Below are 16307 nucleotides of genomic sequence, written 5' to 3' on the forward strand. Positions count from 1 at the left end.
GGGAATGTGTCACAGCTAGCCTTGGCTGAAACTGTCCCCTCCCGGCTACACACAGCTCCCTGATGGGCTTGCTGAATGGTAGCTGTGCAGGGCTGCTCAAAGGCCCTGGCTAGCCACTCAACCTCTGCCCCCAATCCTGGCAATAACATTTCCCCCTTGTTCTCTCACAGGTTGTGTAGGACACAGCAGACAGCCACCACCTACGGCAGTGTTTCTCAACCAGTGGTACAAAAGTACCCTTGGGGTACTTGAGAGGAGTCTGGGGGGATATGTCAACACAACTGAAATTTGGAGAAAACTTAATTTTTGTTTTAAGTTTTATGGTGCTTTATTATTTTTGTACTTTTTACACCCAAAGATTTCATCACCCACCTAGCTATGATTAAATTGTTTAAACAAATATATTGCAATGGAAGATACAAATTGTGTGTGTCTGAAAGCTGTGGGTACTTTTTTTTAAGGGGTACTTTATAAAATAAAGGTTGAGAAACACTAACCTAGGGGATGTTCCTCTCGCCAAGGTTCAGGTGGGTGAGGAGACACTAGAACTTTTACTTTAAACGGCCAAAGGTGCCCTCTACCTGCTGATTCTAGCATTGAACTGTTCCTTGGTGGGGTCCAGGTGTCCTGTGTAGGGCTGCATTAGCCAGGCGAGCAAGGGGTAGGCTGCGTTGCTTACTACGCAAACAGGTGAGTGCTAACAGGGAGTTTTGAGAGGGAGTTCTCCAGGTAAAGGAGAAGCAGATACAGGACTCTTGAGGGAAGTGTGTTTTGTTGTTGGGGCTTTCTTACTGTGTGCTGAGCTTGTGTTTGTTTGGTGTGTGGTGGTGTGGTGTGGATTTTTTTTTGTCTGTTTGAGTGAGGCTTTAGAGAGGGAGTTCTCCAGGTAGAGGAGAAGCAGATACAGGACTCTTGAGGGAAGTGTGTGTTGTGTTTGGGGATTTCTTCCTGTGTGGTGAGCTTGTGTTTGTGAGTGAGGGTTGGTGTGTGTTCTTTTTTGTTTTTTGTTTGTTTGTTTATTTATTTATTTTCCCCTGTGTTTGAGAGTGAGGCTTTTTTTCTCTTTTTTTCCACTTCCCCTTTGCCCTCCCCCTCCCCTTGATGGAGATTGTGTGTGATTGGCTATGATTGGTAGGGGCTGTGATTGGCAGGTGGAAACTGTTGGCTTCTAATTAAAGTTTGAATTCTAGAAGCCTCTGCTGATTGGCTGAGCCTTGGTAGGGGGAGGGGCTTTATAAGGCAGTGGGCGAACAGGTGAGTGCTAACAGGGAGTTTAGAGAGGGAGTTTGGAAGGGGAGAGGGAAGGGCGGGAGGTTTTCTTGCCTTTCTTTTAAATCCCTTTTCCAGGACAGCAGTGATGGATGGTGATGGGTCTGCTGCTGTTACCTGCACAGCGTGTACCATGTTTGTCTTCCTCCCAGAAGACAGAACAGATTTCATCTGCATGAAGTGCAAGCTGGTTGACATTTAGGAAGAAAAAATTAGAGGACTGGAGGCCCAAGTGTCGACCCTACGCTCGATCAGAGAGGATGAAGACTTCCTCGATAGAAGGCAGCGCTTAATCCTTCAAGCACGGAAGGCAGTGGAACCAGAGAGGGCACTACGTGACCAAGAAGAGAACTGGCAGCATGTAACTTCTAGAAGGGGAAAAAGGCCAGCATGGGAATCCCCCGATGCTATAGAGGTAAGTAATCGCTTTCAAGCTCTCTCCACAGGCTCTGCAGAGGTGAATTCTTTGGAAGGGACCTCACAAGGAAGAAACCAGAAGCAAACACCATCTACTGGAAGGCATGGGATGCGTAGTCCTAGGGATGGGGGTTCCACAGCCACCACCCCCAAAAGAAAACGACGGGTGGTGGTGGTCGGGGACTCCCTCCTAAGAGGGACTGAACCATCCCTCTGCCATCCGGACCTGGAATCTCGAGAGGTGTGCTGCTTACCGGGAGCTCGCATTCAGGATGTGACTGAGAGGCTTACCAAGCTGATCAAACCTTTGGATCGCTACCCCTTCCTGCTTCTCCACGTAGGAACTAATGATACAGCCAAGTATGACCTTGAGCGGGTTACTGCGGTTTATGTAGCGCTGGGAAGAAGGATCCAAAAATTCGGAGCACAAGTGGTGTTCTCGTCCATCCTCCCTGTTGAAGGGAAAGGACTGGGCAGGGATCGTCGAATTGAGGACGTAAATGCGTGGTTGTGCAGGTGGTGTCGCAGAGAGGGCTTTGGTTTCTTCAACCATGGGACTCTGTTCCGGGTACAAGGATTGTTAGAAGAGATGGGATCCACCTAACGAAGAGAGGAAGGAGCATCTTCGTGGGCAGGCTTCCAAACATAGTGAGGAGGGCTTTAAACTAGGTTCGTTGGGGGATGGTGACCAAAACCCTGAGGGGAGAGGGAAAGTCGGATACTGGGAAGAAATGCAGAGAGGAAGGAGCAAGAAAGGAGGACCCCTGTCTCAAATGGAGAAGATAGGGCGATCAACTGGTTATCTGAGATGTTTGTACACTAATGCAAGAAGCCTGGGCAACAAACAGGTAGAACTGGAGACCCTGGCCCAGTCCAAGAAATATGACTTAATTGGGATAACAGAGACTTGGTGGAATGATTCACATGACTGGAGCGCTCTCATGGAAGGGTATAGACTGTTCAGAAAGAACAGGCAGGAGAGAAAAGGAGGAGGAGTTGCACTATATGTAAGAGAGCACTACGATTGCTCTGAACTCCAGTATAAAGAGGGAGAAAAACCTGTTGAGAGTCTATGGGTTAAGTTTAAAGGAGCAAACAACAGCAGTGATGTTGTGGTTGGTGTCTGCTATAGGCCACCGAATCAGGTAGATGAGGTTTTCCTTGGACAACTGAGCGAAGCTTCCAGATCGCAGGCCCTGGTTCTCGTGGGGGACTTTAATCACCCTGACATCTGTTGGGAAACCAATACGGCAGTACACAGGCAATCCAGGAAGTTTTTGGAGAATGTTGGGGATAATTTCTTGACACAAGTGCTGAAGGATCCGACTAGGGGCCATGCGCAGCTTGACCTTCTGCTCACAAACAGGGAGGAACTAATAGCGGAAGTAGAGGTGGGTGACAACCTGGGAAGCAGTGATCATGAGATGGTAGATTTCAGGATCCTGACCAAAGGAAGAAAAGAGAGTAGTAAAATACACACCTTGGACTTCAGAAAAGCAGATTTTAACTCCCTCAGAGATCTGATGGGCAGAATCCCATGGGATGCTAACATGAAGGGGAAAGGAGTCCAAGACAGCTAGCAGTGTTTTAAAGAAGCCTTATTGAAGGCACAGAAAGAAACCATCCCGATGCGTAGCAAGAGAGGCAAACATGGTAGGAGACCGGATTGGCTTACAGGGGAAACCCTTGGTGAACTTAAGCACAAAAAAGAAGCTTACAAAAAGTGGAAACTTGGACAAATGACCAGCGAAGAGTTTAAAGGTATAGCTCGAGAATGCCGGGGGGTTATCAGGAAGGCGAAAGCGCAAATGGAATTGCGACTGGCTAAGGATGTGAAGGATAACAAGAAAGGTTTCTACAGGCATGTTAACAAGAAGAAGGTGATCAGAGAGGGTGTGCGGCCCCTAATGGATGAAGGAGGTAACGTAGTGACAGATGATGTGGGGAAAGCTGAAGTACTCAATGCTTTCTTTGCCTCTATATTCACGGACAAGGTCGGCTCCTGGACTTCTGCGCCAAGTGACGCAAGATGGGATGAAGATGGACAGCCCGTGGTGGGTAAAGAACAGGTTAGGAACTATTTAGAAAAGCTAAACGTACATAAATCCATGGGTCCGGACTTAGTGCACCCGAGGGCACTGAGGCAGTTGGAAAATGTCATTGAGGAGCCTTTGGCTATTATCTTTGAAAAGTTGTGGAGACTGGAAGAAATCCCGGATGATTGGAAAAAGGCAAATGTAGTGCCCATCTTCAAAAAAGGGAAGAAGGATGATCCAGGGAACTATAGGCCAGTCAGTCTTACCTCGGTTCCTGGAAAAATCATGGAAGGTATCCTTAAGGAATCCATTTTAAGGCACTTGGATGAGAGGAAAGTGATTAGGAATAGTCAGCATGAATTCACAAAGGGAAAGTTGTGCCTGACCAATCTGATTAGCTTCTATGATGAGGTAACTGGCTCGGTGGACATGGGGAAGTCAGTGGATGTTATATACCTTGACTTTAGCAAGGCTTTTGATACGGTCTCCCACAATATTCTTGCCAGCAAGTTAAGGGATTGTGGATTGGATAAATGGACGGTAAGATGGATAGAAAGATGGCTAGAAGGCCGGGCCCAGCGGGTAGTGATCAATGGCTCAATGTCAGGATGGCGGTCGGTTTCTAGTGGAGTGCCCCAAGGTTCGGTTCTAGGACCGGTTTTGTTCAATATCTTTATTAATGATCTGGATGAGGGGTTGGATTGCACCCTCAGCAAGTTTGCAGATGACACTAAGCTGGGGGGGGAGAGGTAGATACACTTAAGGGCAGAGATAGGGCCCAGAGTGACTTAGACAATTGGAGGAATGGGCCACAAGAAATCTGATGAGGTTCAACAAGGACAAGTGTAGAGTTCTGCACTTGGGACGGAAGAATCCCAAGCATAGTTACAAGCTGGGGACCAACCAGCTAAGTAGTAGTTCTGAAGAAAAGGACCTGGGGGATACAGTGGATGAGAAGCTGGATATGAGTCAACAGTGTGCCCTTGTAGCTAAGAAGGCTAATGGCATATTAGGTTGCATTAAGAGGAGCATTGCCAGCAGATCCAGAGATGTCATTATTCCCCTTTATTCGGCATTGGTGAGGCCACATCTGGAGTATTGTGTCCAGTTCTGGGCCCCCCACTACAAAAATGATGTGGACACATTGGAGAGGGTCCAGCGGAGGGCAACCAAAATGATTAGGGGGCTGGAGCATATGACCTACGAGGAGAGGCTGAGGGAGTTGGGTCTGTTTAGTCTGCAGAAGCGAAGAATGAGGGGGGATATGATAGCAGCCTTCAACTTCCTGAAGGGAGGTTCCAAAGAGGATGGAGAGGCTGTTCTCAGTAGTAACAGATGGCAGAACAAGGAGCAATGGTCTCAAGTTATGGTGGGAGAGGTCCAGGTTGGATATTAGGAAAAACTATTTCACTAGGAGGGTGGTGAAACACTGGAATGGGTTACCTAGGGAAGTAGTGGAGTCTCCATCCCTAGAGGTGTTTAAGGTCCCGGCTTGACAAAGCCCTGGCTGGGTTGATTTAGATGGGATTGGTCCTCCCTAGAGCAGGGGGGCTGGACTTGATGACCTTCTGATGGCTCTTCCAGTTCTATGATAAGGGGATGGTTTGAGAACATGATCTTGGTAACTAATTGACCATTCATTATCAATGGGAAATAGGTCAACGGAGTTACTATAGAGAACTTTCTGGGTGTCTGGCTGGTGAGTCTTGCCCACATGCTCAGGGTTTAGCTGATCGCCATATTTGGGGTCGGGAAAGAATTTTCCTCCAGGGTAGATTGGCAGAGACCCTGGAGGTTTTTTGCCTTCCTCTGTAGCATGGGGCACAGATCACAGCTGGAGGATTCTCTGCATCTTGGGGTCTTCAAAGTATTTGAAGGCTTCAATATCTGAGACATAGGTGAGAGGATTATTCTAAGAGGGGTGGGTGAGATTCTGTGGCTTGCACTGTGCAGGGGGTCAGACTAGATGATCATAATGGTCCCTTCTGACCTTAAAGTCTATGAGTACTATGCACATATCCATGTCCCCATCCCTGATGGTGCAATCAGGGAAAAAGGTGCCAGCATGCATCCTCAGAAAGAGACTGGAGTTGCACAGTATGTGGGAATTGTGCGCCTTCCCCTGACCATCCTATGTTAATACTGGTGAAGTGGGCTTGGTGGTTCATGAGGGTCTGCAGCATCATGGAAAACTGCACTTTTCTGGTGATATAATTGGAGGTCCAGTGTTCGGGGGCCTGAATGGGGATGTGGGTGCCATCAATAGCCTCCGCCCACAGTTGGGGAAGCCCGTGGTGGCAAAGCTAGTGACAGTGGGGTCGACGATGACCCTGCACAGCAAGATGGTGTTGATGGCCTTCACCACCTGTGGAAGGATACAAACAGAGAAACACAGGGTTGCCAGAGCCCTCGGGAGGTCCCTGAGTCCAAGCCCCTTCCCACAGCAGGAGCAACCCCATCCTAGGCAGGGCTGAAAAACCTCCATGAGATTCCACTGCCCTCCTTCCTAGCCCCGTTCTAATGCTTCATCACCCTTCTGGAACATTAGCATGAGACTGAAACCTGCATGAGAATGGCCCCAACGGTCGATCTCTCCACGCTAACCTGGTTCCCAATGGAGCTGTCCAGCATTGGAGAGTTTCCAAATAGTGATGACAAAATGCTTCTGGAGGGGGAGAGGGAGTCACATGCAGGTGTCCCATCAGCGGAGGGCAGGGGCAAGCCACTCACACTGCTCCACATAGGGGTCCTGCATGTGGAAGTTCTGGAGCACCGCTCCATGATGATCCAGTCTGTGCACAGTGTGCAAGGAAAGGGTGGGAGCAGCTGTGATTCATGAAAAGCATGTGGAGTGGGATGAGGAGGTGTTCCAGGGTGAGCTGCTGGTCCTGGTCCCTCAGTGCCATATAGGCAGCCTGCAGTAACTGCACCAGGAGGTCCAGCATGAGGTCTAAGAGCCGGCGAGTGCTTTGCAGCAGATCCACCTTCATGGTAGAAGTGCTGTGGTGTCCACATGGGCAACCGGAGCACACAGTGAGATACGTTCACTGTCCCTCAAGGTAGGCAAAGATGAAGAGTCTGAGACCGACTATAGAGGGGAGCCCCTTTAAGCACGAGCTTCAGCTAGCCTCAAGCAGCACCTACAAGAAGTGACTGCTGTCTTGATGCCCTGCCTGGAGTGCTTCCCCGGGGGCGGGGGGCGGGGGGAGGCTTTAAATGTGATTCAGGCTCCAATCAGTGTGGACGCGCTATGTTGACATCATTCTGTGCTATTTCAATGGGGTTTTGTAATGTGGATGCACTATTTTGAAATAGTTATTTTTAGAGTTATTATTTCAAAATAGCTTATTTCAAAATTAGTGTAGACGTGCCCAGACACTGCTGGGGGATCTTTGACTCTTGCAAGGTGACAACTCACTTGCTTGTTGGTTGTAAGGCTCTTTTTTAGACGAAATAGTTAATTAAGATCCTCTGTAATGAAGTTTGTGAAAATGAACAACTTCTCTTACACAATTTCTTACCAAAATAAATTATGCTGACTTCCCAAGCCAATCCAGTTTCTCATTTACATAGTCATTAGTGGGTGAGTAAACATTGTATTAAAAGCTACTGTGAATCTCTGGACATTGATACAAAAAGAACTGAATAACCAATACTGTTTGAGGCAGTGAGAACTAGTGCAAGAGGGCAAAAAATTACGGGAGCTGGTTTCTAGACCCAGCTTTGCCACTAACTTTCTGTGTGATTTTTTTGGCACGTTACTTAATGTCCGTGTAACTTATCTTCCCTGGTTATGAGATGAAGGCTGATAAGACTTAGCCAAATCTAAGGATGAAAGTGATAAAAGTTCCAAGTATGACTTATTCTCCCTACTCATTAGTAGCCTGTGTGTTCAATCACCTAAGCATCATGGAAATATCATAAATTCTTATCGCTCCTGGAGTATCACACATTTTGTTGCCTGAATTGCAGAATCAGTGTATTTTAATCTTATTAGCATGTAATGTTGAATCTAACAGATGACTGATGCATAGTCACCTTTCCTTAGCTATACTATTACCTACAGGCTTATGAAGATCAATGTAAGCTAACAGTATTGAAAAATGTCACTGATATCATAGTATAAATAGTAACAATTATCTGATATGGCAGTGTTTGGAATAATCAGCAGTTCTTGCTCTCTGTGGATCTGATCTTCTGTTCAGAATTCAGTTCTTTCGAGTGCAAGTTTCCCTTCAGGAATTAGCCAGATATATGTACACATTTTAAACTCTTTTCAGCTAGAGAAATACATTTTGCTCCACAGATCAAGACAACTTTATTTTTAAGAACAGTTAAGGAAAATACATCACAGGAAAAATAAGGTAAAGTAAAAATGTTCAACATACATATTTCTGAACCCCATTCTTCCAATTTATGACAATAATTCTGAGCAACTGCTATTGAATATTTACTTAATGTTTCCCTCACTTAAAAAAAACTACTTTACGGTAATCCCAGTATTGACTGGAAAATCAAATGTCAAAAAGAAAATGTTTTTTTTCTTACATAAAGATCAAAATATTGAAATCCATTTGATTTAAAATATCCAAAGTAATTTAGCAGTAAGATTTCAAACTATGATATATAAAGATGCATCTGCATTTTGTTTGTAACTACCAAAAGGCAACAGATTAGATCTGTCACCTAAGGCTACATCCTGACTACAAGCTTCTTTCAGAAGAAGTTTTTTTGGAAGATATCTTCCGGGAAAACTTCTTCTAAAAGAGAGAGTCCACACTTAAAAGTGCATCGAAAAAGTGATCTGCTTTTTTGAAAGCGCGTCCAGATTGAATGGATGCTTTCTTACATGTAAGCGGAGATTACTACGAACGGAATGGCCACCAGGGCACCTGGGCTTTTTCCTCTTTCCTCTTCTTCCAAAAGACCCCCCACTTCCCCTCCACACATGCCTTTTTGCGAAAGAGCTCTTTCACAAAAAGGCTTCTTCCTTGTAGAAAGAGGATTACCAATGCCGGAAAAACCCTTCTGTTCTTTCAATTTTCTTGTGGAACAACGCAATTGCAGTGTGAACGTTCCTCAAGTTTTGTCAGAAAAACGGCCATTTTTCCGACAAAACTGTAGTGCAGATATACCCTAAGCTAATGTACATGATGTGTGCTAATTGTTTTGTAATGGGAATCAGGTGGGAGAGCACAAGGAATGGCTATTTTTTAGCATCTCAAAAATCTCACTTTTTGTGCTCTTCTCTTAGAAAGATGTTAGACGACGAATTAGTTAGAAGATGAATCCCTCTAGAACAGATCAAATGGCTGAATTGGAGTCCTACAGAATAATGAAATGTACTTTCGTTGTTTAATATAACCTTCAGACTTAGCATTCTGATAAAGCAGCCAGAGTTTATTGATCTGGGATGCAAGATATTGTAATTGTTTTAATTATATTGAAATTATAGTTCAAGACTTGGGATAAAAATGAGATTTGTAACCAAACAACAGTACTCTTATGTTAGAATAAAAAGTACTCTTATGTTAGAATTACCCTGGTGTGATTGTAATATAACGACAAATAAGTGTAATAATTAAACTTTCTTCAGGCTCAATAGTCTGAAAATCTTTTCTTCTTATAATCTGTTGTAATTCATGGGTTTCATGGATTCTATTTCTCTTTTCCATACTGTTGCTTCTAGGTTGTCAAACACATTTTTTTTCATCTTCAGGGTTGACAGTTGCCATTAGAAGCAAATTCAGACTGCAAGTAAAAGGTGATACAATGCTAGACAGTGTGCCCTAAAATCTCAGATGATAAAAAGGCAATTAGTGAACCAGAGTATAAAACAAGAACAATTTAATGTCACATTCAACTAAGACATCCATAAAAAGGTTCAATGGAAATAAAGTTTCACTGGATTATCCCAAAGCAGGACAAGAAGTTTTACTTACACTATGAATATGTGACTTTGTACATTTAAAATAAAATTAGTCCATCATAAGCATAAGACTTTGTACATATAAAATTAAACCATCCATGGAAGGTTTTTTCTTTTTAACTAAAGTTTAAAAACAGACAGGGTTCAATGCTGAAATTCCTACTTAGGAAAAACTAGCATTCAAACTAGTGTGAGGTTTTTTTGAATGAGAAATGCCAGAATTGGCCCGAATATTTGTTGATAGGACCCTAACTTTACTAAACTTTTAATGAATTACATAATTACTACTATTAGCTGATCTCACGGACTTTGCCATCTGCCTGTTTTAAACATTGTTTGAATGCAACATTAACTAAATATTCAGTGTCAACACACTTCATATATGTATCTAAAATCTATTAGATGGAGCCCAAATGAAACAGATGCATAGTCACCTTAGTTTTAGTGGATTTAGAATAAAGTCCACATGCAAATTCTGCAGCTACTGATTTATCACTAACTCCTCTGAGGAGTGTGTAATGCACATGCATAGACCTAGAAGTGCGAATGCATATGTGTACTGAGTGTTCTCTTGATAAATCTTTAATTATGAGGCCACATCCAGAATTATTTGCTGGTTTTCCCCTGTGGTCATGTGTAAAAGAATCTCATACACTTGTTTTTGTAGATTGTTAAAATGTAATTTTATGTGTATACTCACCAACTAATCAATCCTTTGCGGTAGCACTGAGTTTACAAATGCCAGGTAATAACTCTTCATTTCATGTATCAAGAGAGCCGCAATTTTTTTTATTTCCAAGCCTCAGCAGTGCATTCAGCAGACAAATTAGTGCAAATCTAAGTGCTTCTATCTTGGCAACTGCATAATTGCCTATCTGCATAATCCTATCAATTACAGTAAATGTTTTTCTGTGCAATAAACAAGTTGAAAATGGATCTTAAATTATTATTTGGACAAATGTGGCATGGCAATGATTTGTATGGTTGTTTCCTTTCATGTTCTCATCAAGGGAAAGTGATGTAAGGATAGCACATTTCAGAAGGTGATTCTTCTTTTCCTCCAACAAACTAAAGGACTGTACTCTACGGGTACCCAGAAGCCTCCTGCTACGGGACAAGCCCAAGAAAGAAACCAACAGAACACCATTGGCCATCACCTACAGTCCCCAGCTAAAACCTCTCCAACGCATCATTAGTGAGTCTATAAGGTGCCACAGGACTCCTCGTCGCTTTTGCAGATTCAGACTAACACGGCTACCCCTCTGATACTCTACGGGTGTGTCTAAACTACATGGTTCTGTCAACGGAGCCATATAGATGAGGCTGATCGGCAGAGGGAAATGCAGCCGCGATTTAAATAATCGTGGTTTCATTTAAATTTAAATGGCTGCCACACTCTGCTGACCAGCTGATGATCAGCTGTTTGTCGGCAGATAGGGGCAGTTTAGACGCTTCCCCATCGACATGAAAGTCCTTTCTCAACCTCCCTGGTAAACCTCATCCCACAAGGCATAAGGGGGAGGTCGACAAAGGGCTTTCATGTCGACGGGGGAGCGTCTAGACTGCCCCGATCTGCCGACAAACAGCTGATCATCAGCTGGTCGGCAGAGCGCGGCAGCCATTTAAATTTAAATAAAGCCACAATTATTTAAATCGCGGCTTCATTTCCCTCTGCCGATCAGCCTCATCTACATGGCTGTCGACGAAGCCATGTAGTTTAGACACATCCTACATGTCTATCAGGGATGGTCTAGACAGTATTTGGTCCTGTCATGAGGGCAAGGGACTGGACTCGATGACCTCTCGAGGTCCCTTGCAGTCCTAGTATTCTATGATTCTATGGAAATAAAATATTCATTATTGAAAACAGCTGCAGAAGATTATAGTCTCAAATGTTTCCATACTTGAAGCTATTCTTTATTGTACTTAAGTTGCATATAATGCAGAACAATAACCCATGTCAGCAGTTATAGTAGGCTTTTAATTATTTATGTATCTACTGTAGTCAATAAACAATACATACAGTTCAAAAAGGGTGCGGTTATCTCTAATACGTGGAAGCAAAGAAAGATTAGGTATGATGTAATAATTCAGGAATGTATGTGATTATGTGAACATCTAACCTACAGGATTTATCAAAACACTGTAGGCTGCTTTTGCAGAAAAACTTGCCAGCTGTCTACACTGGCCGCTTGAATTTCCACAAGAACACTGACTTCCTACTGTAAGAAATCAGTGCATCTTGCAGAAATACTATGCTGCTCCTGTTCAGGCAAAAGCCTTCTTGTGCAAATCATTTGCGCAAGAGGGCCAGTGTAGACAGCACAGTACTGTTTTGCGCAAAAAAGCCCCGATGGCTAAAATGGCGATCGGGGTTTTTTTGCGCAAAAGTGCGTCGAGATTGGCCAATCCGTGCCAATCTAGACGCTCTTTTCCGCAAATTCTTTTAACGGAAAAGTTTTCCATTAAAAGCATTTGCGGAAAATCATGCCAGTCTAGACGAAGCCTGTAGTGTTTGCATGTAGCTGATTGTTTAGCTACTAGCATTGCACATGTGTTTAAAATGGCACTAGGATCAGCACTAGAACTACTGTGTATTGAGGCAGAGAACAGATGATTCCATACATGGGAATAACAGAAGCTTTCTCTTGCCATTGAGAAATGATCACTATAATTCAGCTGCTTTGAAGAAAGAAAACAATAGGGTAGTAAGAATATAGGTGGAATAGTGAAATATGCTACTCGATATGCTGTTGGGCACCATCATTTAGAACAGATGATGGGCCTTATTCTGATTTTCACACTAGCATAAATCGGGAGTAAGTTTGCGGAGATATGCGAATATACAGTAGAGCCCCAGTCTTCCTCTAAATTTCTCAAGAGTATGAACATACTTTCATCTGGGCAGTATAAAAGGTTACAATTCCTGAGAATCACTCCTTTTGAAAGTTTTTCTACCTCTGCATTCTAAATAGCTGCATTCTGAAATAATTGATGGCTACATCAAATCCCCTATTTTAATCTTGTAATTTTAAGAACAATTAAGGAAGATGAGCAGATTTCATTAAAAAAATGGAAGGAAGGGAAACTTTTTTTGTATTGTTTGTTTTTGAATAACAATATATATATAAATATATTGATAAAATGAGTCTAGATAAATTATTCAGAAGAAAAACAAAATATCAAAGCAAAAATAGCATTACAAAATCATGGGGGGGAGGAATCAGAATCAATTTATAATACTGTAAAATGTTTTCAATAAGCAAATTGAAAGGAAATAAAGTAGCCAGCAGGAATAAGAAATGAGAGGTTGTGATGATCCATTGAGTGATAAACAAAGGCTGAATAATAAGACAAAGGGACAAAACTGACCATGGAAACAAGCAAAAAAAAAGTGAGAAATGATGTTTCTGTTTTTACTTAGAGCCATATTACTAGACAACTTTTGCATCTCCCAGGCAGAGTGTTTGGAATGAACAGAAATGAAACTTACCACACTGAGAAGGAATTTCCAAGGGGACGAAATTTCTGCTGCACAAATGAACAAATGCAGCTGCCAAGTTGCAGACAGCTTTCAGTACATTGGAATCACAAGCATCATGCACACACATGCTGTAGAATGGTTCAGGGTCCACCTTAAACATGAACAGAGTTATATTTAATGTTTCAAGTTACATGACGCACAAGAACACAATTCTTCTAACGGTTCGGTAATAATTTGGAAATATGAATAAACCTTCCAAATAAAGACAATATATTTCAAGAAGGTAGACTTACACACTCAGGGAGATGGTATGGGATGCAAGTCTAAGGGGGAAAAGAGTTATAGAGCTGGCAATTTTTCAGAGCCATTAGGAGCACAAGAGCAAATGTTTCCACCATGCACAAAAGATATGAAGACCAGGCTAGTTTATTCAGGAGATCTCCAATAATCTAAAAATTTAAAAGGAGTCCTACAAAAAGTGGAAACTAGATCAACTTACAAAAAGATTAATATAAACAAATAATATAACTACAGAGAGACAAAATTAGAACCTCCAAGGCACAAAATGAGATCAAACTAACTAGAGACATAAAGAGTAACAAGAAAACATTCTACAAATACATTAGGATCAAGAGGAAGCCAAAGTAATGATCCTATCCGTTCCTCAGTGGGAGGTGGGGGGAAATGGCGGAGGTGCTTAATAAGGATGTTATGGACTAGTCAACTATCTGATAAGCAAATGCTTATTGGATAGTCCAGTCGACTAGTCAATTCTCCCCCTCTTGCTGCCTCTATTTAATAGAGGCAGCAAAGTGGGGGGGAGGGGGAATGGGTTACTTCAAAGCCGCAGGGCTGCATGGAGCCTGTACTCCAGGCTCCATGTGGTGCTGCTTTGAAACGCCGTGGTGGTGTTTCAAAGGGGGCAGCACCGCACAAAGCTGACCCTGGGCTCTATGTGGCGCTGCCCCTTTGAAATGCTGTGGCACTATTTCAAAGGGGCAGCACCGCACAGAACCCGGGATCAGTTATGCGGTGCTGCCCCTTTGAAATGCTGCCACAGCATTTCAAAGTGGCATCACTGTGTGGAGCCCAGAGTCAGGTAGGGACTCCCTAGCTGACTCTGGGCTCCCTGTGGCATTTACGTGGAACCTGGAGTCAGCTGGGGAGTCCCCAGCTGATCCCATACCCCCTGAGGCGCTGCCACTTTGAAATGCTGTGAAGACCCTTGGCTCCGTGCAGCATTTCCACAGAACCTAGGGTCAGCTGGGGAGTGCCCACCTGACCCCAGATCCGTTGGCATTTCAAAGCAGCAGCACTGCATGGAGCCCGGGATCAGCGGGAGACTCTGAGTCCCCAGGCTCCATGCGGGTGCTTCCACTTTGAAATGTTTGAAAGTTTTGTACATTTCAAAACTGGCACATCGTGTGCAGTCCAGGGCCAGCAGGAAGTCCCACTGACTCTGGGCTCCACGTGGGCACTTCCGCTTTGAAATGCTCAAGAACCTCTGGGAGCCCACATGGAATCCGGAGTCAGCAGAGTTCCGCATTCCTACTTTGAAATGTACAAGAGCCCCTACAGGGGCTCTTGGGTATTTCAAAATTGGAGGTGCCTATCCACTAGTTGAGTAGTCGGAAATTCTATCAACTATTTGACTAATAAATTGTTATTTAACATCCTTAGTGCTTAATGACTTCTTTGGTTCAGTTTTCATCAAGACGGTTGATGGCAATTGGAAGTTTAACATAGTGAATACCAGTGAAAATAGGATAGGATCAGAAACTAAAACAGGGAAAGAATGAGTTAAAAATTATTTAGACAAATCAGATATTTTCAAGTCACCAGGGCCTGAAGAAACACTCAAGAAGCTGACTGACGAGCTATGTGATGAGGTTCAAAATGGACAACTGCAGAGACCTGCATTTGGGATGGAAAAATTCCAAGCACTGCTAAAGACTGATGACTGATTGGCCAAACAGCAGTTTAGCAGAAAAGGACCTGTGGATTACAGTGGATGAGAAGCTGGATATGAATCAACAATGTGCCCTTGTAGCCAAGAAGGCTAACAGCATACTATGGTGCATTAGGAGGAGCATTGCCAGCAGATCTAGAGAAATGATTATTCACCTTTATTCAGCACTCATGAGGCCACACCTGGAGTATTGCATCCAATTCTGGGCCCCCCATTTCAGAAAGGATATGGACGTATTGACTTGAGTCCAGTAGAGTGCAACAAAAAGGGAGCACATGGACTTATGAGGAGAGACTGAGGGATTTAGGCTTATTTAGTCTACAGAAGGGAAGAATGAGGGGAGGATTCAATAGCAGCCTTTATCTACCTGAATGGGGATTCCAAAGAGGATGGAGAGAGGCTGTTCTCAGTAGTGACAGATGACAGAATGAGGAGCAGTGGTCTCAAGTTGCAGCGAGGGAGGTCGAGGTTGGATATTAGGAAAAACTATTTTACTAGGAGGGTGGTGAAGCACTGGAATGGGTTACCTAGGGAGGTGGTGGAATCTCCATCCCTAGAGGTTTTTAAGTCCAGGCTTGACAAAGCCCTGGCTGGGATGATTTAGTTGGGGTTGGTCCTGCTTTGGGCAGAGGGTTGGATTCTAAGACCACCCTGAAGTCTCTTCCAACCCTATAATTTTATGATTCTATGAGTCTGAGCCATTAGCTATTATCTTTGAAAAGGCAGGAGAAATTCTAGAAAATTGGAAAAGTGCCCATCTACAAAAATAAAGACAACCCAGGTAATTACAGACTTGTCAGCTTAACTTCTGTACTAGAAAAGATAATGGAGCAAATAATTAAGCAATTTGAAAACATCTGGAAGATAATTAGATGATAAGAAATAGCATGGATCTGACAAGAATAAATCATGTCAAAATGTATAGCTTTCCTTGACAGGATAATAAGGCTTGTGGATTGGAGCAAGTGCTAGATGTCATATATCTAGACTCTAGTAAGGCTTTTGATACAGTCTCTTCTACCAAACTACTGAAATACAACCTCCATGGAATTACTGTAAGGTGGGTGCATAACTGGTTGGATAACTGTTCCCAGTCATTCTGGAAGGGCATAATGAGTATGATTCCACAGGGATCAGTTCTGGTTCCAGTTCTGTTCAATATTCTCATCAATGATTTAGAATAGATAATGACATAGAAAGTAC

At 43.4% G+C, this 16307-nt stretch overlaps 1 protein-coding gene across 5 annotated transcripts in view; it reads right to left on the reverse strand.

Annotated features, from left to right (window-relative positions):
- Positions 1-8084: 8084 nt before the first annotated feature.
- The window catches only part of LOC102446612 (uncharacterized), a 234792-nt gene continuing 226569 nt past the window's right edge, over positions 8085-16307 (reverse strand). For 3 of the 5 annotated variants that reach the window (XM_075899316.1, XM_075899315.1, XM_075899314.1), the window contains 2 exons: positions 13145-13286; positions 8086-9473 (listed from right to left, as the gene is read on the reverse strand). In XM_075899316.1, coding sequence (XP_075755431.1) covers positions 9469-9473; positions 13145-13286 — 147 coding nt within the window. In that variant the 3' untranslated portion in view covers positions 8086-9468. Of the gene's footprint in view, positions 9474-13144; positions 13287-16307 lie in introns of all 5 variants that reach the window. The other 2 variants (XM_075899317.1, XM_006128511.4) reach the window with 2 other exon arrangements.

Source organism: Pelodiscus sinensis, chromosome 16 (assembly GCF_049634645.1).
Source record: "Pelodiscus sinensis isolate JC-2024 chromosome 16, ASM4963464v1, whole genome shotgun sequence".
NCBI classification, from domain to species: Eukaryota; Metazoa; Chordata; order Testudines; family Trionychidae; genus Pelodiscus; species Pelodiscus sinensis.